Raw genomic sequence first — 25,957 nt, forward strand, 5'->3', positions numbered from 1 at the left:
ATTCTGACCATACCTAGACCAATATTATATGGGCCATACAACGGGATGATATCAAACACCCATGCAATTTTGCTTGGTGTTCGAAATGAATTGATATATTTAAAGAAGTGGTCATACCTATATGATCAAGCTCATTCGGAAAAAAGAAATATATTTTCATTTATGATCGCTCTAGAATCGAACAAATGTATCGAAATGTTGTAATTTTTATGCACTTATTTGATCTGAAGTCCGGCTGACGCGAGGACGATGTCGAGATTCGAAAACAGAGGTGGTCAGTAACGAAGTACTTCTACTTTTTGAAGTACTTGAAGTAGATTTTGACTACTCACACTACTTTTAAGTAGTTATGATTTTAGACTACTTCTACTTCTACTTGACAATTTTCAGTTTTGTAGGCAAAAATAAGCATAGAATACCTACTTACTTACTTACTTGTGAACCACCAGTCCTACTTCTACTTGAAATTCCGACGTTACTTCTACTTCTACTTGAGTAGCGATGGTGGCTACTTTGACCACCTCTGTTCGAAAAACACGTTTATCAGATCATCGCGGGCGAGTGACAATTCCTATGCCTAAAGAGGGCGACGCGCTTGCAAATTCCAGATTGGCTCAATCAACCGGTTATATTTCCATTGTTTAATTATAAACGAGGCTATTTGAATCATGATGTCACTTTAGCGCGAAATGCTGCATTACCGTGACGGATATTTCGTACGTTGACAGCCGAGGAACTTGCGCTAGAGTCTGTCCAAACGTCTAGATTGAATAAACAGCTGCGAATGTATGAAATAAGCCAAGTTCGATAAACTCATTTTACTGCTTCAGGCGACATCATGTTTCCGTTAAGCAGATAAATTACCTATGACGCGAGAAATACATCCTTAATTCATTGTCGAAAACAACGCTCGTTTCCAATCTGCTACTTAGAATAGGTTACTTCTAATTGCGGAGGTGAGCTCTCATACCGTAAATCCGAGGAAAGTATGAATCTCGAGGCGGTAACATTAATGATTATCTTTTCGATGAAGGGATTTTGTAAGGTAGCTAATTTGCCACCACTAGAACGATATTCAGTATATTCGTTGCATGACGCATTAAACCACGACTTTAGACACATAAACTACATATGGAAGATTTGGAAATGGAAGATACAAGGGAGCTGAATGATACCTCACATGAGCGTCTTGTGGGTACGGTCATAAAACAGGTATGACGATTTAACATTCATTGAAGGGAGTTGATTTTTAGATCGACACACTGACCTACTTATATTTGCATACCATCATCACCAAAAATACGTATAATTTGTGGAGTCGAATCCTGTATAACCGGGATATCAATTGCCATGATGGCTGGATCACCAGGTTGTTATATGAACTAAAGCAGTCCTGTGATTTTCAATTTTATGGACAAACATTCTCCCTTTTTTTTCAAAAATGTTATCCGCACAAACCATGCTAAAATTATTACATTTTTTATACTAACCTCCAAAAGGTTGTCTACTGATTTATCGGTGTCTGAGTTTCTGATGTACTGGCAATTTCAGATCAGAAGGACCCAACTTCTTGATCCAAAGCTTCCCGCATTAAGCCATTATCTCTCCGAGGAAACAAGTCCTTTTTCTCGTTTTCATGTGAACTATCATCCAATGCAGAGCTCACAAGCTCTCGTTCGCAGACCAGTTTGTTGGTCTTCGAGGAGTTTTTTACTGGTGTTCGTATGCTTTTGTATGTAATGTTGATAATTCTGGTAATCCTGTTAACTGATCAAAGTATAAAACATTCAAGCCCTTCTTTTAATGTTAATTGAAGCGGGTGCGTTAGTGCCTGGGCGTCTATAGGTCGGGGTGTTCGTATGTCTGAAAAATACCTATCTTCACACCCATGGCAGCCAGAAAGTTACATTCAATGTGCCGACTATAAACGCTTTGGATAAAAGTCTTTCCGGAATACCCCGACTTTACTGAAAAAGCATTAAAAAACCTTGGTGCCGTTTGCGTCATCCTACCCGCGGTAGGCGAGTCCTCTCGCGATAAAGCAAGCCCGTGTGTCTAATAACGGATCATATATAAGTGTAAAGTGCTTTTCGTCAGTTGTCAATAAGCATAGATATAGGTGGCAATGACTATTATTAGAATGCCAATTACCAGGGGGGCGTTGGCGAATCATTTCTGAAAAAATCATCAGTGCAATTTCCAAAAATAGAAAAAGAAAAAGCTCAATCCACTTAATGCGCTTGGTTGTTCGAATACAGAAGGAAGAACCGCAAATGATTTTGGGAATCGCAGCGGAAGAAGTGGATAGAAAAGTTAATCAAACCGAAAATGATGGAAACAGATTGCTGTACTCGCTTCATGACAATCCTTCGTGGTCTACATCCGTATTCCTAGGTTTACAGGTAGAAATAAGCGTCTTGGGACGATTATAAACGATTTACGAATGCATCCCGGTGAAGGTATCGGTAACATAGACTCCTGTTTCGCCGTTGCAGCATTGCTTTGTGGCAATCGGAAGCTTGATCGGCTCACCGCTACTTTTGGCAAAGGCCCTATGCATGACGGAAAATGAAGAGGGTTACCTTGCACTGGCGACTGTTATGAATACACTATTTTTCATCTCTGGTATATCTACATTTCTACAAGTTACATTAGGTTCCAGGTAGGTTCCTTCTGTACTATTCACGCGCAGGTCGGTGGAATATTACAACATTTGCGTAATTCAGATTGCCGATCCTACAAGGAGCGTCTTTAAGTTTTCTGCCTCCGGCGTTAGCCATATTGAGTCTACCACATAACAAATGTCCAAGAAATTACCTCAACGCTACACTGACCAACGGCAGTTTGTTGTATAACGATAGTGTTGGCGAGTTGGTCGACAGCCAGGAGCTTTGGATGAGAAGGATGAGAGAGGTTTGCAAAATGATTTTTGTTATCACGCAACACCAGTAAGAAGCAAAGGGTTACAACGAAGGCAGATGTTTCCGAGTCATACGTCAACTTCACTTTTATAGTTTTGACTGGAGTCAAGTCGAGTCAATTTCTATTCATCACCGAGACAAACCCGAGTCGACGTCGGGGAACGACGGGTCGAGTCCGGGTCATAGCGTTCAGTATCGCATTGAGTGAGGTTCGACTCATTTCTATGAAACTCTTGCGTAATATCGAAGGCCACAGATTCGTAATATGCTCATTTTTCTCACTCCAATCATGGTTATTCGAACAGATATAAGACAGGTTTTGGCAGGGTTGTAAACAAGTTCGAAATATCCGCCGGAGCGTCACTTCTGTGCTAATTTGCGGCATATCACTCGCAATTTACTCTAAATCTGACCTAAATTTTCAAAAAAGAGGACAAAATCTCAAAAAAGAGGACAAAAGGGCGTCCTCCGAGGACACTTTCAAAAAAGTCAAAAAAGAGGACAAATCCTCTTAAAAGAGGACGTATGGTAAGCCTAGGTCAAGTCATTTTCAATTCACCACCAAGTCAGTGTCGGGTCCGAGTCATAGTGTTGTCACTCGAGTCTGAGTTCAAGTCATTGTGTTCACAGTTCCGTTTCGAGTTCAATCCGATTCAACCCCCTTTTTTCAATTAGAATGGCTCGCATTCATAATATAGTAATTTTCCTTAGTCCTAACAGTTTCTTGCCATATTTTCAAGTATCGGGACTGATAGACGAAATACCAATAAGGTGGTGACTTTACTATTAGTCGAAGTTCCAATGAAATGTCTGTCTTTGCCGTCCTAGTCTCGAGTCATATGACTTGGTTCGAGGTTCGAGTCGTGCACAATGACTCGAGTACAATTCGAGTCGATACAAAAATTGACTCGAGACGAGTCGACTCGTTCTACGCAATTGAAAAAAATGACTCGAGTCAAGTCGAGTCACCAAATAATCGCGACTGGAGCCGGATTTGAGTTGAGTCATGAGTCGAGTAATTACAACGCTGGTTTCTATTCATTTTTGATCATCGGTCCTGATATGCGAGACTTGAATAAATCGTATACAATGTGTCGAGCCGTATGATTTGGTTGAATCATGTGCAATGACTCTATTACAAGTCAACTCAATACACAAATTGACACGAGTCGAGTCGAGTGATTTTCCTTTTTTTTTTAAAATGACTCGAGTCAAGTCGAGTAAACGAAAAATTGCGACCCAAGTCATTACAACCCTGGGTGGACCAGATGCAATAGTTGAGTTTAGCATTTTATCGGGTAAATAAGACACACTTGGTCGTGCGATTCCCATAACATCCTTTTGCATACAGAGCCGGTAAAACGTTTTTACATTTGGTCGAAAAAGAAAGTTTATATCTAAAATCTGCATAAGTTCGCAGCTTATTTTTGGCGTCAGAAACATCAAGTCACTACAACGCTTAGTACGTTATATGCTTCTATCCGGCTACACGTATCTCAAGTCCATTGTTCTGCGTGCGCATCGCTGCTTTACAGCTTCCTGGATTGTAAGGTGTTTGAAATCGCACAATATCATTCATTTTCATTAAATTGCGATGGCTTCAAAAATCCATTGAAAATACGAATGATTCGAAAAAAGGTGCATATGCAACAAAAACACCATGTTTCTACTTTGTCGGAGACGGTAGATTCTGTGATTACTGTAGCCACAGATATTGGGATATTAAAAGTCTTGACGAAGGCACAACTGCTGCAAAACGACATTGCAACTTTTAGTTCTTTAATCGATGACAAATTGTTCTGGTTGAAGCTTGGTAGAGAAATTGAACATAATTGCTTTTTCAGATAGGTGCCGCTATTGACGCCTGACGCTTCGAAAGCCTTCTCGTTCCTGGCGAAGTCTTTTTAGGTGCGCCAGAGCCTGACTTCCTATTCGGTATCATCCCGTGTGGCAATATGGCCGCTGACTGTTTTCATTGGTTAATTGCCTTTATTGAAACCACAATATCACTAGCTACAGTGCAGGGCGTCTTAAACTTTTTCGACCCCGACCAAAATCTTAGTTTTAATGTCATCTCGCAACCCACGCATCAGACATAAAAAGAATACATTTTTAATACTAGTATGCTATGTTTTACATTAACACATGGCATAGAAAACGCGCAGGCAACAGTTGTATGCAGCAGAGGAATATGAAACAGGTCTGCCGCGCGCGATATCTAATTGCATTACATTTTTTTCCTCAGGGAGTCGCGTTTGTACCAAGGCTCTGGAGTCGGAGTAGGAGCTACTCTAATTTTTTCCTGTATGGAGTCGGAGTCTCAAAAATGTTTTAGAAATCCTTGAAGTCGTGAATAAATACTGGCTGGAGTCGGGGTCGGAGTTTGTGAAAATGCTCCAGACTCCGACGCCGACTCCAACTCATAACACACTCATACTCATAATAGAAAAAAAAATAGGATTTGTATGTATCAACAATCACTATTATTAGCAGCGATATTGAAAACATTGGACATTATTTGCGGATTGCAATTCAGTTGCACAGAGGAAAAACATTGCTAGATGTATCTTCGTGACCAACGCAAAATTGCTGATGCAATCACAAATTGGTGCGATTATTGGAATTGTGCGATGGTTCTGCGAAAGAGTAAGTACATCATTTGGTTCCGTAATTCACAACATTACTTGTGAAATTGATGTAAATATAACCATACGTTGCTTCTCACTTGACAAAATCAAAAATATTTCCAGTAATAAGTAGCTCTACCGCCTGGGTCGAACAAATATTTAATAAAGAGAGCAAGTTTAGTCCTAGTCCATGAATACTTGACCAAGTGCATGCCGACATATGCTACTGGACTATACTCACTAAATTTCGTTTCTAACCAACATTTGTTAGCAGAGAGAATGTGTGTGCTTTTCGTCATCATGGTCTGTACTAAGAAAATTTGTACGTCTCCGTATTACTTGCTGACTCATACACAAGAGCTACACGTTTATCGTTTTTATCTATATTTTAGTTATTCATGATGGGATATATATCATATTTGAATGATTCCAGCATAATAGAGAATATTGGTGGCTCGTCTATATTATTAAAACTTATAACTTATTAAATAGGAAGGATACTTCGAAATAAATACTTCCATGTTGGTTGTACAGTGAGTATTTCGAGCTTGGCCACAATGAAACAATTTTGCATGCCATCGTGAAGAATATGTTTGCATATGAATAATGGTTAAATGAAACTCATTGAATCAACACTGTGTCATATAATTTTCGAGATAAATTTGTAGTACTGTTGGAGTTGGAGTTCTGTGCAGAAAGTAGTTGGAGTCGGAGTTGAAGTCGGTGTTAAAATTTACCTACTCCACAGCCATGATTGCACCACTGTCTAGTGTAGGGTTGCCATACGTCCGGAATTTCCCGGACATGTCCGGAATTTCACTGTTCAAACTAGCGTCCGGGAGGAATTTCTAAAATATGCCAAATGTCCGGAATTTTGACGTAGGCTCATAATTTTTTTCGTAGATCAGCATAAAAACAATATTGTTTCGGAATATTTATGCTGATGTATGATATTTTTCTTCGCGCTGCGCGCGATTTACTATCGAATTTATTGTTTTTAATATGGAGACTACCACCCTCGCAAAAACTGCCATGAAATATATATAAAAATGACCTTCATTTACTGGAATAAGCCAAATTGTAATCGCAATTGTAGGAATACGGTATATTCCTAGAGATCGTTCAGGCCGTTTAAATGCTTTATTCCAAGATAGTGGTTCCAAACGGGGGGGGGGGTCGTTTGCCTTTATTCTGGGGTTTGCAAATATGTTAACATCAATTGAACGTAATCAGCTTCCAAAATAGCCCGTGAGTAAGTCTGGGCAAAGGTGCTGACTTCTTTTAGTAATCAGTTCGTAAAATCTTGATCTGAGCCACGGAACATTTTCAAATTGGAGATGGAATCGCGACCATAAAAGGTTGGAAACCACTGGATGGGGGGTGTTTATAAAGCTCCGCACCGGCATAAGGCTGGTTAACAATCTTATCGGTAGGACATGAACATGACTTAGTGATGTGCAATTACGCTCCCAGTATTTTCAAACTCATCATCCTCCACCAGCACTACCGCTAACTCTGATCATGTGTGCGGAGAGTAGATCTATATAGTAATATATGGAACGACCAATATTTTTGACAGAATTCATTCAAATAATTTAACGACCAGATGCATATAGAAACCAGATTCATATATCAAGCACCCCCCTTTCAGAAGTTGCATCGATTACCCTATAATGTGGGCTCAAAATCATTGTTTATTTGGGCGGGAGGGGGCTGAAAACATGTGCTTTCGGTCCCTGTTACACAACACACTGCCACATACTCCTGAACCGGACCTTGACCACCTCTGGTGTATGAGCAAAGCTTTGCTGGTGTGACGTCATAACTCATTTTGAAATCCACTAGTGGGTGCTAAAGAGTGTCCGAAATTGGGGTTGCTGAAATATGGTAACCCTAGTCTAGTGTCTACTCAGATTGCAAGGACGGGACTATTCGGCGCTTACCATTTCGAATACCGGACAGGTCAATATCGAAGGTTTTTGCCAACCAGTCTCGGTCAATTTTGGCCAAGCTTTTATCGCCGCCGATATTTTGGCATCGCAATTTACCCAACTTCATGACTTCATGTGTCCCAGCGCAAAAGAGTTTGGCCTCGAAATACCTTTGTATCATATTTCCGTGCCCGCAAAGACGGTGTTTTACGGACAAATCAATGCCGGACTAATCTTAACATCAATTCAAATCAGTTTGTGTATTACAAAAGTCGGCACATATTCATGACCAAGCCATATTGCAGTAACCACTATTCTGCGTGTATACGTTTATTGACTATAGTATCCAACATCTCGTATATGACAAACTATCCACCTGAAATTGCGCGAGGCGCGAATAAGTTTTTGTGTTGTTGCATGAAATTCATCGTGAATATTAAAACAGCGCTCTGGTGCCGTTGCGACCCAAATTATACCCTTCACGACCCACACCTTAGGAGCCCCTCAGCTACGGTAATCAATGGGGCAAGTTTTTACAACTTTGGCAACTTTTTTACAGCTTCCGGGAGCTTCCTAAATACTCAGAATGCATGTAATAGTCTGGTGTTTTATGCAGTTTGAAGAATTTTTTCATAAAACTTTTACTAGAGCTTTTAACAAGTATTGCTCAAAATATAAAGTCGTGATTTAAAAAACTTGCTGTAAAACTATTTCTAGCATGGTTCTCTCTTTGATTTTCTCAACAAAGAGCTAAGTGATGGATTAGCTGCATCGTTATGTTAGATTTCACGCAGTGGCTTGTAAGCTAGATGTTCAAAAGCGACAGCCAAGCACGAGAGTGCCTGAACTAAATATGTAAACATATCGCATGATTGATTCACTATTGTTTAAATTTGAGATCCATTCCTTGTGACATACGCCCAGGCGAGACTTCTGATTGTTACATTTTCATTGGATCACCTTTTCAGGTTATTGATTTGTTAGTCTCCGACACTAAGTTTTACTGCAATGCCTGAGGTCAAGTTTGCAGGGGGTTTGGGATGTGGTACTTGACTTGTTTAATGGTTAATTGCTTTGATGCTTAGCTTTTCGTGAAAATTATTTCCGAATTGCGTTATTCTCATACTGCGTACCGGCAAAAATGTAATTTATGGCGGTCTCGGCAGGCCATCCGTGAAATAGTAAGGTATCAAATTTGACAGTCCCGCAAGAGATGTCAGCAAAATGCTGGCATGTAGTTTTTAAACCTAAAGAACGTAAAATGTATTCATGTTCGATTGAATAGCGAAGAAAGGAACGAAACAAGCAGATACTCTGCAAACCTTCAATTTTTCGAGCATGTCATACCCTATTATATTCAAAAAAATTATAAATGCAACTTTTTACTTCAACTTATATTAAAATTAAATGCAACTTTCCCACGATTTTAAGTGAAACACAAACTTGCCCTAGTAATCACAGAATTCCCCTTCCCTGACAAAGTCGAAGCATGATCCTTATTCGAACCATTCTCGTTTTTGCATGGATTTTTCGAAATTTTGTGCAAATGAACAATTTTGTGCTATTTCGTCGATTGTACTGGTCAGGATGCTGCAAACCAGCAGTAGGCACGCAAAACAATGGCCTTGCAGTAAAGTTTTAGCCAGATAGTAGCTTGAAACGTACTACATAAACGCTGTGGTGACGCGATGCTTCAGTCGGAAACAATTAGCTAACGTAGATATCATAAGTTACGTTTTTTTTGCCCAGTGAATGCAAAGATTTAACAAATGTACATATATCATATATTTAAGGTATAGGAATGATAGAACAAAGTGCATATGCTGCCTCCGCTCCGCTCTTGGTCAACGGATTGGTATCGGAGGGATGAAAATTGCCATTATTTTCTGGACAGATCCAAGGTGCGATCGCTGTATCTGGATTATTCGAGATCATGCTTGGATTGACCGGCGCGATTGGGTTTTTGACTCGCTTCATCGGGCTGCTGACCGTAGCTCCAGCGATCGGCTTGCTTGGATTATCACTCAGTCACGCAGCAGCGAAAAACGCCTCGGCGCAATGGGGCGTGGCGGTCTTGTAAGTGAATATCACAGTATGACCGATTGGATGATTCCGAAAAAATACTGGAGGTTATGACGATTTTGGCAACATTCCATAAATAATATACGGAAACGAATTTGCGCTTAATCTCGCGTAGAATGCCAATCACTACGTAATTAACGTCTACAATTCAATAGATTTTGTTTCGAGATCGTAAGCAAGACATTGTTGCATTGTAGTTGCAATGGGTATTAGTTTATTATCCTTTTTAATTCTGCAAGTCTTGATAAAATTCTGAATCTGAACCGTTCAACCTGAGGCTTGAGATCCTTTCTTACACTTGATATTATCAGTTCAATTCACCCACATAGTAGAGTATATATTACAATAGACCTGTCCAGTGTTCATACTGCGAGCGACGTATCGTAATTCCACGAGAGGAGTCAGATTAAAACCGATTATACAGGAGTATTATAACATTAACTCGGACGTATTCAAAAAACCATCCGCTCTCATACACGGAGATTAGTGGTAAGGAAAGCTCAAGATTACTTCAAACAACGAGCATGCAATATGTACACTGTACAGTACATATATACAACATATTTCAAGAATGTCTCAAGTAATATGAAAATCATCATTTTCAAAACGCCCGAGGCGCATACAGATCAAGTCTGCTCATCTGATAATATATTTCCAGCCATGTAACCATAGCCGCTTTCAACAGATACAATTAGGGTTGCATTTAAAACAAAAATCAATTTAAAACAAACATGTTTAAAACAAAGCCCTAATTTAAAACATGTTTTTTATTGTTTTTTTTTGTTTTTTTTAGGACATGACGTCACGAATGTTCAATTGTGACGTCATAGTGGATTGACAATTGAAAATATAGGGTAAATATAGCTCCTTTGACGAGATATATGTACTATTGCTGTTGAACTGACTATTTAGAGGGCTCCAACCATCCCATATCGATATACTTAGCTTTATCGGGTGGTAATTGTCCGTAGGCTCATACAACATGTTTTTGGAAAGTATTTACACAATTATGGCATAATTTTACAACTTAAAAAAGAAAATTTAAAGGCGCTTTTTTAAAACACTGTTTAAAACATGATTTAAACAAAGTGTTTTAAGACACCGTTTGTTTTAAATGCAACCCTGGATACAATGCGAATTGAGATTTCATTCATCATCTAATACGCTGGCGTCTGTTACAGGGTGTTCAACTGTTCACACGGTTAGCGTCGTCACTCGTGTAGTAGCAAAAGTAATGTTAAAAATTAGTACCTAATGAGATGTACAATAGAGATTTACAAGGTATGTCGAGTAGCGATGGTGTGAACGTGAGGTTCACGTTCGCGTTCTGTGTGTGAACCTCAGATATTTAGAGGTTCACGTTCACAAACGAACCTTGGTAGGTTCTGCACTGTGAACCTTTTTTACATATTACAATTTACACTGCATTATAACATCTGTGGTTGAAATTTATTGCATTTCAACTGCGGGTCACTCTATGCACGGCGCTGGAAGCAAAAAAAAATCAACACTAAACGAGCATGCACATTGACAATCTCAAAAGTTTTACTTGCTTTGTTACTTAACTTTGCTCGAAATATCCAGCTTTCCGTTTGTGAATGACACTCTGCTGTGAGCTTGGCCCGCAATCACACAACATCAAGAGCGTGTAGTCAAAGAATGATGCTTATTCAACCAATCAATGAAATTGATATCGTTTTCTGCTATAAAAAAATCTAGCGGGCTACGGGGTCACGCGGGGTCAATCTTTACTTCATATCCTAATTGTGTCATAAAAACCAAATCTGTGCGATTGGGGTGTTGGCTACTGCTGTGTAACTTGTAAATCTGGTAATATCGGTAGCAAGTATAGAATCCCGTTTTACACTCTGCTCAATATCAACGTACCAACTAGCAATACGTCGAATGTATTGTCCAGTCTGGCCTAGATCGTTAAGGAGTAAGCTTATATTCCCTTGTAAGTCCTCGACAAAATTGTTGGGAAAGCAACGGAAGATATTGATTTTATGGGATTATTATATCATTTGATTGTCCCAGTTGGTACATTTGGCGACGTTGAAAACATCAATATGCACTTCAGCATCACAGCATTATGTGGCCCGAGTCGTCGCTAGGTATCGCGTTCATCAGATGTGTCAAACATACGGCCCGCGGGGTCATTCTGAGTAAATTGACAAATCATTGTATTGTTCAGTACATTTATAATAGTAGTAAATGTCGAACTTGTTCATTGTGCATCGGTCACATTATAACCATCTGTCGACATTGTTGTGTTTTCACTCAAGTAACCATCAGGAAAAAGGTGGTGACATTGCTATTACATTGTGGGAAGGCACAAAATAGCGCATTCAGTTCAGAGATTTTCCGGGAAAATGGACCAAATAATAGTTATTCACACAGGCCGAAACGACAATCCGAAACCGTTGCATGTAAAATACCTGGATAATATAATAGCTACACGAAGAATAGAATTCAAATATCTCTGGTCGCACTGCTGCTTAGGGCTGGGCAAAATCGAGTACCTGAGTGATTCGATTCTGAATCACGTAAAATGCTTCGAGTCGAGTCGAGTATTCGAGTATCACTCATTATGACGTAATACCATAATGTAATATGTCAAAGTTTAAATATGTACCTTTCATGCCACCACAAATAATATAATGCCTGTTATCGATCACATCAAAGATAGTTCGGTATTTTATCGACCATACGGGTTTCATTGCACTTTGTGACAGTGTTGTGAGATGATCATGACTTCGGAAATATATATTTTCAGTAACGTTCGTAGCGATGTACTGTATGTCTCGCATGCTGCGATACGGCCAGTCAATGTTTCAAGGATTTTACAGGGAAAAACTGTATCGAAACTATAATTATCGTTGATAAATTCGCGTGCAGTGGCGAGGAGCGTATAACTACAGTACTCGAAAAAATCGACTTTTACTATTCGACTCGAATCATTAAAATTATTACTCGATTCAGATTCGAGTACTCGAATCATTGTGCCCAGCCCTACTTATAATACTCTGACCAAACGAGGCATCGCACTACGCAGGGCCAAACGACGCATCACGATTAAAGTAAGGAGATCAGTAAATTATTCCAACTTATATTGTCGTTAGAGCCATTGTTTTAGTAGTTTATAAGTATATTCAATCGGCCAATCATCGCATTTTGCCAATTCCATTGTTTACGAATAACGGTGTTGCTAGAATAGAGCACATATGATCCGTGATATGATATATAATACTATTTCACATGAGGGTTGATAATAAAGAATTTCAGTGGAAAACAGAGGTATGGATTCAGAGGTAACATTTTGGATCATTTGATTGGTCCGGCCCGCCAGCGATCAAAACTATTGAATCCGGCCCGCGACCCGAATTGAGTTTGACACCCATGGTGTACGTGCATTAATATAGGCCAGGGGTTCTCATAGAGTGGGCCATGGCCCACTGGTGGACCACATAGCATTTGGAGGTGGGCCACAAAGCTATTTAGAAAGTTTTAGAATTAATGTAAGTTTAGTTATATTTGTTATGTTAAACACTAGAAAAATATTCATAAACTTTCCATCCGACTCTTATGAGATGTAGTGGCACGCATGGAGTCCGCTGTAAAAGTCAAAAATGGGAGGGACAAACGGCGGCATTTTCCACTGGCTATGACAACCTGCGGATAACTGTAACTAAAGTAATTTCGGGTATATGATAACTGGAAAGTAATGGTGAAGTAACCAAGTATTCCGGCAGGGTCATATGTCATATACCGTTGAAAGGGTGTGCAATAAACTCGGAATGAAGTGTAATTGAAGTATAGATTTACTGTACTTCGGCAGGTCGTATTATTGTAAGAAAAAAATTGCCATAATTGAAAATTATAAGCAACTTCTGGTGAAGGTATACTGCACCACCGCAATGATCTACCAGGGCCGTAACTGCCGCACCCTAACCACCTATTGCGGAGCTCGAAGGGGTCCAAGATTATTTCGTTGGTCATTTGTTGGAGGATATTTATTCAACTTGAAAATTTTCGTTGCGCTTTGCGTGATTTCTTGTCCCTAGAGGTCTAGATTTAAATATCGTCAGTAAATTAAGAGAAAAATGCGCATATTTTAGGCAAATAGGCATATCGGAGCCGTCGACTACCACGTATTGAACAGGATTATGACACTAACATAAGAGGTGGGCCACAGCACATTTTCAAACCGGAAAATGGGCCATGGCCAAGAAAGGGCTGAGAACCCCTGATATAGGCTATCACTTCACTGAAATGTTGGGTTGGAATTAGCATTTATGACGCCACGTGACGTAATGAGGTTCACGTTCGTGTTCACACAGAACCTTTCAAAAAGGTTCGCGTTCACACGAACCTGAATCTTTCAGAGGTTCGCACCATCCCTATTGTCAAGACTACTCGATGTTGAAGTTGACCATAATATGTATAAAAACGAATCAAGTAAGTCGTTTCAATAAGTTGCCCTGGTCGAGGAGTGGCATAGTTTTAGCAGTCAATCCAAGGCCAGTACATTCGGAATTGCAAAATGCATGTTGGCGTCTAACGGAAAATCGGCCAAGCACAATAAATATAGGTGTAACTTTCGATAATATATTCAGTAGCCAATATGCAGTGACTAATTTATGTAATATTCGCTATATATATGTTGTTTCAGCACCATTGGCGCGATGGCCTTGTTCACTCAATATCTCCGAAATACTACGATACCGTTCCCGATTTTCTCAAGGCGAAAAGGATTCCACGTCGTGTACTTCGATGTTATAAAGCTATTTCCGGCAAGAGATATGCCCATTTAAAACATTGGAGTCTGTCGCCTGACTTCAACTTCGTATATTATCATAGGTGCTGATTACAATAGGATTAGTCTGGATATTATGTTTTGTACTGACGGTGGCAGGAGCTTTGCCAGACGACCCCAAACAGAGAGCCTACCGTGCAAGAACCGATCTACGCATTTCCGTACTGTACAACAGCCCTTGGTTAGTATGTCAATTGTATATGTTATTAAAACTTGGCTTTTATGTTACGAACTCACATTCTCGGGGGACTCAAGTCTGTTTTGTTAACTCGCACGACTTAATGAAGTTTTTATGTCCTCAGCTTCCCTCTATACTCATTAGTCTAGTCAGTAATCACAGACCCCAAATGCTTTCACACGGACTCCGGGTTGTGAACCACTGCTTTAGACCATCATATCATACTTCCACTCGAAGTGGTTCGACATCGGTACTTCTACTTGAATATCAGTACCAACGAAGACGACTTTGACCACCACCGCTATGATTGATAACACTTTACACATTTTGTGATGTTGAAAACAAACTTCGTTTTGAGACTGTCACGGCGCGATATACTTCAAACGTCGTTGGAAATAATCTATAATTCTCCGAAAAAAATCTCAAAGTACTGCCTTCCAAATTCTATCAGTGGCTGGAAAATACCATCCATATCACATTACATGACGATGCACCTCATAGTGTGCTAATAAAATCTGGTTGTCTCAGATCCCGATCCCAACAAACTTACATCAAATGCATCATTAATTCGCAACTTTATAGGTATACAAACTTGTCGTGTCTCCGCGTCCAAGAAAAGCTTAAATCGCAATAATATATACCCACTACAATTTTAAAACCCGATTGTTCTGAACAACTTTGAATGACAGGCTCGCAATAACGTGCGTGAACGTTTTTTTCAGGCTGCGCTTTCCTTATCCAGGACAATGGAGCCTGCCCGTAGTGTCGGTGGCCAGTGTTGTTGGTATGTTGGCCGCTGTGTCATGCAGTATTATAGAATCGATTGGCGACTATTACTCATGCGCTAGGCTCTGCAAAGCGCCTCCGTTGCCTAGACACGCTTTAAATAGGTATTTTTTTATGCGCGGGTGTGGAGGCTGACAAATCATTAAAAGTTACATTTCAGAGGAATCGCTGTTGAGGGATTGGGGAGTATACTAGCTGGTGTGCTTGGTACTGGATCCGGAACAACTTCATACAGCGTTAATATAAGTGCAATTGCGCTCACTCGAGTGGCCAGTAGACGGGTATGATGAAGCATCACAATATCTCAGATTTTGTTCGGCGAATTACATATATCAGATTTATTACACTTGTATATCTGGAGTGTTCCGCACATGTACGATATTAATGCAATCCGTCGCAATAGATGAATAATTATGCTACCTTTACCACCTATTTTAGTCTCAATCTGTTGGCGGCCGGCCACGTCCACATGAAATTCCAATTTATTAATTGACCTACAATCATGCATAGAATATATGTCAGGGCTCTTCAACCGGGTGTGTCGTAAACCCCAGGGTGTACCAAAATTTTAAAACGGTGTACCAGTCAGAAGGGGTGTACTGGAGTGTACGAGATCCGCATTAAAGTGGACCAATGACTAGCTATCGAAAATAGACAAGTTTATGCTTCAGAACATGTTGACCGGATTTGCAATATAGTATAATGTTCATATCAGCAGGGCGTGGCTTGGAAATTGCATTCCTTTTGTGATGTCATAAGCAAATGTTTCTCCTCACCCTTTAACCGATGGTAATGGACTTATTGGTTCCTTTTGGAGTAGAACAGGATCGAGTTGACATGTGTTTAGCTTGTGATATATGTGTATAATAATTCTCGAGGAAACCGCCTCGAGAGATCAGACATTTTGAATTGGTAGTTCCTGCGGGAGATGCTTATAAATAGCGCATGCAGTGCACATGTGCAGGGTCGTAGCCAGGGGGTCTCAGCGGGGTCAACTTTGAGATCAATTGTGTTAGATGGTGGTCCGGTGATCTCAAGCTCTGATTAGTATTTAGAATTGCATCCTTGCTCATATTCATTTCAACAGGCCAGAGGTGGCCAACCTGTAGACGCAGCCTACGGTAACATGCAGCCGTAAAACAATAATTGTGCGGCTATCTACACAGAATTAAATTCGCGCGTGTCGGCGGGCCGTCAATATGGAATTAGAATTAACAAATTGATTCCCAAATCATAGTGAGATTTTAATTAAACTTGAAAATTTTATTCACGGCTGGGGCGATTTTGGATGACTTGGAATTTTCATTTTTTATTATAATAGTGTAATCTAAGCTCCACCGTAAAATTGCGAACCGCAGAGGAAAATATGCACCCCATAAATAAATTTCAAGTCGGTATCGTGTGATTCCCACGAATGACGTTTATCTGGTACGTTTGGGCGATTTCAATATCCATTTCGACTATGTCTACAAGCCTGATGGGAGGTCAAAAATAACAACATGCAACAAAGTGATTAATAAAAAACAGAAGATGCTGCATCATCATTAATTTTGTACCAAAGATTTTTGAAGACACCTTCTCCATCGGCTCTACCAGTTAATCTAATCACGTGGGATAAGAATGGATAAGTACTTGACAGTGATGTATGAAACAGCCAATATTATCGTCGAAATTAATTTTTCAATGAAAAATACTCGCTCTTTGCTGATGCTTGTTTTCTATTAACACTGAAATACAATAAACATTGGCACATACATCCTTAACTTAATCAAATACAATCTTAATTGGCAATGTGTCTTCCGGGTTTCTAAGGTAATTATACATATAGATTTACTTTCACTGCAATATGATATCAAAAGAGTAAGGCAATTGTAATTGAAATAACCTAACCTGTCCTATTCTAGTAATGCATCAACGTTACTTATCCTATTTTAATAACTAAACTGATTCGAAAACGATCCCACAACTAACACACGTGCACTGAACAGTGAATTGCACCAGGCTGCGTCAAACCTATAGTTGCCGCTGTGATGTAACAATGACGCTGCGTGCACTTCTTTGCTTGGCGGGAGTGTGAAGGAGCCATAGCGACACCATAGGGCCGTACGGCGGCTACAACCCTTCTTCCAGTCGCTCATACCTAGTTTTTCGAAGTAAAAAACAAGGGTTCACCAACAACAGGCTTTACAGAAATACAGATTCGTTTCATGTGTCCAAAACTGCCGATTTTGCAGTACATTGATAAGTACAAAAAGGCATAGGGTCCACTTGTATATGGCTGTAGTCTAGAACAGAGTGGAAACTGAATTACCACAATGACGCGGGTGACAAACCTTTGTTTTAAAATCAAGGCCAATGAATTCACCATTCCAATGCCCGTAATTTGAAGGGAATCAAGAGCGCCTTTAGTTTCGCCTTTCACCCAACAGTCAATTTGTCGCAGCGTATTGAGCTACAAGAACAAAAGTGCCTTTTTCAAAGTGTAATTGGCTAATAATGTTGTTCCAATTTGATCTGCTGTGCTGCAATATATAGCTTGAAGTCAAAATGCGAAGAAGCGAATTATATAACATTGGATGTTCCCCCCAAGTTTTATACCACATAATGCTTCACAATCGCAATTTATCCGCCAATATTTTATTGTAAAACCTGAATTCTGCTCGAGACAATAAAGCTTTTATTTTGCAGATATCCATTATATCCAGCGTGTATACATTTTTATAGGTATTGCAAATGGCGGGAGCAATCTTTTTCTTGGCTGGCTTGTTCGGAAAGTTCGGTGCCGTGTTAGTTATGATACCCGATCCGGTAGTCGGCGGCATGTTTTGTGTCATGTTCGTAATGATAGCATCAGTTGGACTCTCGAATTTGCAACACGTGGACCTGAATTCGACAAGGTAAATCTTTCACATGAGGTAAATTTGCACAGACGGTTTGTTGTCATGTTACATCGACATATGACCGAATGTGTTCGTTCCTCTCCAATTGACTCTCGTGTTGAGACTAGGGTTGCATTTAAAACAAAAATCAATTTGATACAAACATATTTGAAACAAGGCCCATGTTTGAAACAGTTCTTTCAAAGCCATGACGTCACGAATATTCAATTGTGACGTCTTAGTGGACTGACATTGACAATTGAAAATATAGGGTTGTGGTATTCATGATGTCTGTGGACTACTATGGTCATTTACACCAGGCCGATATTCGTCATTTTTATTCCGTAATTGCCGACTCATAGCACGGCCCACTTCTAGGCTCGTAAGACACCGCTTACGCGGATGATATGGCGAGGAAAAGCCTAGGTAAACCTCCAACACTGGAGAATAGGAATTCAGAAGTCGACCACGGTCGGACTCGAACCCACAACCCCCCAAAAATGTAGCGCAAATATAGCTCCTTCGACGAAATCTATACGTGCTATAGCAGCTGAACCGATTATTTTGAGGGTTCCGACCAACCCATATCGTATACGTCGGCTATATCGGGTAGTAATTGTCCGTAAGCTCATATATGTTTTTTTGAAAGTATATACACAATTATGACATAATTTTACAACTTGAAAAGGCTTCTTTTTAAAACATGTTTTAAACAAAGTATTTTAAGCAACCGTTTGTTTTAAATGCAACCCTAGTTGGGACCATTGCTCATTCGAAAAAAGCTCAAAATTGGACATTTGAGTTCGCAAAACGTTGCCACCAGGTTTATCGTTTTGAAGTATACGAAGTATACGCCATTCTTGCGAGTGTTCCATGGAATCTGAACAACTAATTACTCGCTTTATTGCATGGGTAATTGCGATAGATATGGGGGCTCATCATGCAGTGCTCACGCTTTGACGGCGTGCTTGACACTCTCTGCAACACGGCGACAATGTGATCTTTTGTTCAACCTACGTCATGGCCAGGGCTGTGTAATGTTTCATAATTTCAAATCTGCTGCCACAAATACGTCATTACCTTCGCCCTGACCGAGCGCATGCATAATGCTGTCAATTTGAGTTATTTGTGCTGCCGCACACAATACCGTCAGGTTCATATTGTCTGTTAAATCACCTGTGAACGATGATGAGAATTACTTCGCGATCTGTCGGAAGGTTCGCGCGAGACCGACAACTTGACTGAAACATAATGAAGAAATGTTTTGAACAGGAATCTTTTCGTAATTGGCTTTTCACTGTTTGTTGGACTGATGGTGCCAGATTGGGTTCGTGCTAACGAAAATGCGATCAACACAGGAATAAAAGAACTTGATCAGATCTTCATAGTCTTATTAGAAACATCAATTTTTGTAGGCGGAGTATGTGCTGCGTTCTTTGACAACACGCTACCGGGTAAGTATCAAGAAGCAACTGTGTGTAAATTATCTTGTGTCGGAACTCTTTCTCAGTTTTTCCGAAGGTTGAGCTATTGATCAATGATCATAAATCGGGATTTATAGATTCGTTTTAACAGTTAAATATATATTAAGCAGTATGAACAGTGAACACCCATGATGACACTGGTAACCTTTTTTAGTTTTCACATACAGTTTATGTAGGTAGAAAGCAGGGATGTCATCGTGAATCGACTCGAGTAACGATTTTCTGATGACTCGACTCGAGTCAATCTGTGTATTGACTCGACGTGGACTCGAGTCGTTGCGCATGACTCGAAACAAGTCATATGACTCGAGACTTTGACGGCCAAGACCGACATTTCATGATAATGTTGAAGAATAGTAAAGTAACCACATTATTGGGATTTCGTCTAATGGTGCTGGCACTTGAAAATGCGAACAGGAACTGCTAAAAGCGAGGAAAATTAGTATATTATAAGTGCGAACCATTCGATATCATCAAACAGAGTTATAAAAAGTGGGTTTAACAAGACTTCAACTGTAAACTGAGCAGTCAACACAATGACCTGGACTCGGACTCGAGTCATAATACTATAAGTCGGACTCGACGCTCTGCTCGCCGACTTGGACTCGGTCTTGACGCGATGGTGAATTGAAAATGACTCGACTTGACTCGAGTCAAAACTATAAAAGTGAGATTGACTTGTGACTCGGAGCCTTGTGACTTGGTTACAACCCTGCCTGTTAGGGGTGCATGAGTCAGAGAAAAAACTTAGAAGGTTTCACCACTTAAAAAAGAGCACTGACGTATTCTAGCACGTCATGCCAATATATAAATTTCATAATGAAACAGCATCGCTGGATAACATCTAGAAATTGGTAACAATAAAAGTTAATTGGGCCAAAATGTATCCTGAATATTAGTGAAGGCTTGAAAGTGCTATACAGGCTAGAGTTCGGCATATGAACCGTGATACTTCATAGGTTAATTTCAGTGTTGAGATGTCTCCAGTCGTGGGTTGATTCAATTAGACTCGAGTCAACTTTTTGCATGACTTGACTTGTCTATAGTCGCTTTGAAAAAATGCTTCATAAAGCGGAAATACAAAACGCAAGGTTTAAATATACTCAGCTAAGTAGTTTCAACAATATATTAGGTCGAGTGTTCGCATATTTCAACGGTTTATCGGAATTGACTACTTTGGCAATTGCAGAATGTATCTTCGCGACTAAGGCAGAATGAGTAATGGAACAACAAATAGTAAGAATCTTGGAAAATGTATTTAGTTACCATGATACAGATTCTATTTCATGATGGTGTTAGGACAATTCCAATAATAAAAAGTATGTAAACTTATCATAAAAGTCAAGGTCTAAGATTGTAAAAAGTAAGTAGGTTTGCTAAAATACTTTCAAGTAGAAATGGAAGAAGTGGAAGAACACACTTGAGTAAGCACAAAACGGAAGCCGAATCGTCGTAAATAAACTGAATACACACTAACTTTCTCCTGACCACCTCTGAGTAAAAGCGGCAACGGAACTTGTATTTTACTTTTACCGGGAGAAATTCGGCGGACATTTCGCCTGCCTTGGTCTTCGAAATCGCCTATGCTCCATATCTATCGCATAGATTGGTGCTATCTGTAAATATTTTTACCTCTTTAGGAACTTTCGAAGAACGTGGTATGATTAAATGGGGAGCGATAAAGTCTGGTAATGACGGATTGAACGATGCCGGAGTTCCATATCAATCAGCCGCCAAGAAAGTGTATAATCTTCCGTTTACCACAAATTACAGGTAGGAACAGATGTAGCGTATAGGAGTAAGGGTTCTGACGGATTTAAATAAAGCAAATATCGTAGAATGAGGTTGAGTTGACGAATTCTTCGTGGTAGTTTTCGAAGTTTCATTGATGAAGTGTACAACGAAACCTTTAACAAGTCACAATGATCAGTAATGCAATTTTGTCTTGACCTTTTTCTATTCATCTGATTTCATTTCTCGGGTCTTTTGTGAGAGTAAAGTTATGTTGCTCTATAGACGAAAACTGTTATCAGAAGCCTTTTGAATATCTTGTATATCGGGGTTTCATTACATAGAGTCTATGGACTCTTATAGAGTCCCGGAAAACTTATTGAGGCGTCCTTCGAATTGTCTTCTGAAAGTTGCTCCTGCCCCGTCTATCGTGACAACTCGACAAGATGTCAATAATTTCCCCTCACCAATTTGACTTTCGCACCAAAGCCCAAATCTCGCATGCCCTCATAAAAGTGGCATATGGCATAATCTGCTATGTTAGCACACTGAAGCCACTGCAAAAGTAACAACATCAGATCCTCCGTGTCGTAGCCAGGGGGCAGGATGTGTTTCCGAAAAATCACTGCTCAAAGGGTTCAGGGCCCTAAACATAAAAGATATACCGAAACTAAAAATTGCTAAATTTTATGTATCTATTGCACGGCGGTCACTGCCCCAAAAACATCAATGACTTATTTGCCTCGGTATTAAAAGAGCATAAGTACAACACACGAGCGTCCGCGTCGTCCAACTATCATATGCTCGACGCAAAAGATCATCGCTCCATCAAATATGCCGGCCCTGCAGTGTAGAACAGTATCCCGCCGGCTATCTGACAGTCGTCGAGCATGTCTGCATTCGAGTCGAAATACACACAATTTCTACTGAATCGATACTTGACAGCCCTCTAGTTTACTGGGCCACAACATGACATATCGATCACGCCTTCCGACACATTTCATCTATTTTTGTCGCCTGTTCTTTGATATCATCTTCTTTTACTTTTCATTCAGTGTACAATTGTACACGACTCCTTTTTACATCGCCCAGACAAGGTGGGTGTCTGATTCCGAATACTGCTCCAAGTCGATTCGTCACCTTCCGATCTTTCATTGTATCTCAGTCTTGTAATGTATTGAAATGATGAAATTGTTGCCAATAAATTCAATTGATTAAATTAAATTGGGACGATGTTTATCAACGTAACAAAATCTACAAGTTTTCATCATCCGTTATATCAAGCAATAAATTCTATGTAATCTCACCGCTTATACGTTATTCAGAGATTTCTCGAGTAATTGCGAAAATATTCGTATGCTTCACCAAAATATAAAAAATTTGGGGTTGTATTTTGTCGTAGCATGTGCTTTTAGCTAAATAGAAAGGCTTCTCAGACGGCACAAAGGGTCACGATCTAACTGGGTGGCTGAACGTTATGCCCTCATATATGTCATTATCAGAATTGATGATATACGTGTTTCATCTAATCCGGTAATCATTCATAAGTCTCGCATAGCTTGGTTTTTATCCTGTAATATGCAGGTAAACAGACTAACAGATTTCCTTTATCTAAGTTGATAATAGCTATGAAGTGTACGTACGAGTATACATACCAATGCTTTACGAGTGCCCGACACGAGTATCATAAATACGCAAAGATTAACCACAAAACGATAAGTCCACTTCAAAAGTCGATTACATACCGATGTGATATTTCATTTCCACCGAACACGTTCCAACATAGTGTGGCCGCTTTGCACGCTCTAATTTTCTGCATTTAGGTTCTCGGAATTCATCCCCATATTACCGGAATTCGATGATGATAGCTGAAGGTCAACGAGGAAACCTTGAATGGATATATAAAAATGGGAAATGCAGAATTGCACTTGCGCTATATATATGTATACTGACAGTCTGGAATTTAAATTGTTACTCCTAATGTGCTCTTAATAAAAGTTAAAAGGCAGAAAATCGATGTAACGTGTTGTTGTTTAACGCGCGTGTTGAAAGGAATCATTGCTTTTACTTACGTCTATGCTTACTTCTATGCTAACTATGCAATTTTGCCAATTTCCGCGCTCGGCAAGCAAGCGGCCCGAGGGAACATTTTGTGCGGTCCGTGAGTAGTTATATAGATCGAAATGGTTTTGTTACTCTAGGAAAAGCTAGATGACCAAGAGAAAATGTATTGTTACACTGGGTAAACGCCAGATCCCCAAAGGAAAATGATATTTTTACTCAGGTAAACGACGGACCACCAAGTGAAAAAGGTTTGTTGCTCAGTGAAAAAGGTTTGTTGCCCGGGGAAAAAATATCTTTCCAAGTGAAAAAGGTTTGTTACCCAGGGAAAAGATAGATTTCCAAGTGAAAACGGTATTGGTACTCAGGTAAACGACAGATTTCCAAGTGAAAATGTATTGTTACAATGGGTAAACGCCAGATCTCCAAAGGAAAATGATATTTTTACTCAGGTAAACGACGACCCGCCGAGTGAAATGGTTTGTTGCTCAGGGAAAAAATATATTTCCAAGTAAAAATGGTCTGTTGCTCAAGGAAAAAATATATTTCCAAGTAAAAATGATCTGTTGCTCAAGGAAAAAATATATTTCCAAGCGAAAAAAGGTTTGTTACCCGGGGGGGGGGGAATATATTTGCAAGTGAAAAAGGTTTGTTACCCAGGGAAAAATAGATTTCCAAAGGAAAGGGGGCTTGTTACTCTTGGAAACGATAGACCCCCAAGTGAAAATGTTTTGTTACTCTGATTAAACGATAAATCTCCAAAGAATAATGGTATTTTTACTCAGGTAACGACTGACCTCCAGGTGAAAATGGTAATTTTACTTGGGTAGGTATCGTATGTTTAGTGTCGTTGGTGTTGTTAAACGTAGCTGTCGAGTTGTACAATATACTTGTCGTGAGTCTACAATTACAAAGGGAGAGAATGAAATTGCTATTATGAGTGCCAGAAGGTTGTTGTATGTAGATTTGACAGTAACCCTATCATTCGCATATGACAAACACAATCATGGCCATTAACTAACTTGCTCGGTCTAGATCAATGCAAAAGAGATGATTCGTTTTTTTGAAACCGTAGCGAAGACCGCATGTAAATCTGTGCGATAGACTTCTATCTCCTTACATTCAGTTGTGTCGTTTCCATTTTACTACGGGCCCCACGTGTATGACATGCACACACTAACACCGTAAACAGAAGTCGAAGATTTTGATTAATAAAAATATTTCTTGACTACATCGGAATGTCTATGTTGTAGAAAGTAAATACTTTTATGAAGTTGTGTGTTTAATGAAAGCGATTGGTTACAAGTATGTGTTGGGGAAAGAAAATTTATTTTTCTGTTTGTGAGGAAATGAAAATAGATTCGTGGTTTTAATTTAATTGTGACTGTGTTGTTTTAATGTAAGTTTCAACAGGTAGACTTGACACTGAACAACAATTCGACCCACAAAACATATTCGTTGTATGATTTGTCACTGGTGTGTAAAGGGTTAGGAATATTTTGAATGATAATATCTACTAGCTGTTTTGTTGTGAGGGTGATTATGTGATGACTCAGCACTTTTCGTAAGCAAAAGTAGATTGTTTCGTGTGTATGATTTAGGGACCGCGACTAGAAAACATATGTACTCTTTTGTTGGAGTAGCTGATTTATTGTTATGGCATTGATAGAACCATCCGGATGTGAGTATGCTTTTCTTTCACGAAAGTTTACGTGGGTCCGTTGTAATAAATTTGTGTTAACTAACTAAACTCGGATGGATACCGCAATTGTGCTGGACTTACACATGGTATTCGCATACTGTACACATACAAACTTTTGTGTAAACAACTCTGATGTTTCTGTTAGTACTAGTTCTGTGTTGAACTATTTGATTATTAAGATACATGAACACCCATTCAGACAATAAAGGTCTTGTGATATCGAAACAGTTTATAGAGTCTAACCAACCATTCTTTAGTTTCGTAATGCGAGAATATCGAGTAAAGTTAATTACTTAGTGTGATGTTAATATCCTTCGTACTTTTGTAAGAGTTGTGGAGTAACATACCAAGTAACTAGTTGACACAAACAAAATATTGAATGACTGCTAACGCATTGAGTTCATAATCCAAGAGGGTGAAATTTGTTTACTGTTAAACTAACATAACTCGTATCCAGCAAAACAGATACAATCCGGCGATTTGATGTTGGTCAATATCCATTTTGTAAAGATTGAGTAAATCCTCTTCCGTCAGGTGGGTGTGATTCTAGTCGGTCGCATGTTACACATAACCATCATTCGTATTGTGTGATATTGTGAAGATGATACCGCAACAACACAACAAGTAATATTTTGTATCGGGTGTTTGCGCGAAGTGTGCGATATTTTGGATATCTGTGTTTGACTGAAACTAGGGTTGTCCTTGGGTCTTGTGTTGGGTAAATCAGAACTATGCCTAGAATTCAAGCACGTCCGAGTA

The 25,957-nt window shown here is 39.5% G+C and overlaps 1 protein-coding gene across 1 annotated transcript; it reads left to right on the forward strand.

Annotated features, from left to right (window-relative positions):
• Positions 1-1,008: 1,008 nt before the first annotated feature.
• On the forward strand, positions 1,009-23,448 carry LOC145435841 (solute carrier family 23 member 2-like). Its single transcript, XM_080313110.1, has 13 exons — positions 1,009-1,212; positions 2,259-2,402; positions 2,496-2,662; positions 2,727-2,913; positions 9,374-9,555; positions 14,234-14,354; positions 14,422-14,558; positions 15,278-15,445; positions 15,502-15,622; positions 18,066-18,238; positions 19,493-19,674; positions 21,345-21,477; positions 23,259-23,448. The coding sequence occupies exons 1-13, from the start codon at positions 1,132-1,134 to the stop codon at positions 23,305-23,307; spliced, it is 1,845 nt and encodes a 614-aa protein (XP_080169236.1). The 5' UTR covers positions 1,009-1,131; the 3' UTR covers positions 23,308-23,448.
• Positions 23,449-25,957: the final 2,509 nt, after the last annotated feature.

Source organism: Botryllus schlosseri, chromosome 3 (assembly GCF_051294905.1).
Source record: "Botryllus schlosseri isolate E-star chromosome 3, Bs_hap1, whole genome shotgun sequence".
Classification (NCBI taxonomy): Eukaryota; Metazoa; Chordata; class Ascidiacea; order Stolidobranchia; family Styelidae; genus Botryllus; species Botryllus schlosseri.

What these genes read in the sequence shown, in the direction of transcription:
- LOC145435841 (XM_080313110.1), top strand. Translation starts at nt 1,132, where the DNA reads ATGGAAGATTTGGAAATGGAAGATACAAGGGAGCTGAATGATACCTCA. An exon ending in GTACTGTACAACAGCCCTTG is followed by an intron (nt 14,559 to 15,277) that starts GTTAGTATGTCA and finishes CGTTTTTTTCAG; the next exon opens with GCTGCGCTTTCCTTATCCAG. An exon ending in CCGTTTACCACAAATTACAG is followed by an intron (nt 21,478 to 23,258) that starts GTAGGAACAGAT and finishes TTCTGCATTTAG; the next exon opens with GTTCTCGGAATTCATCCCCA.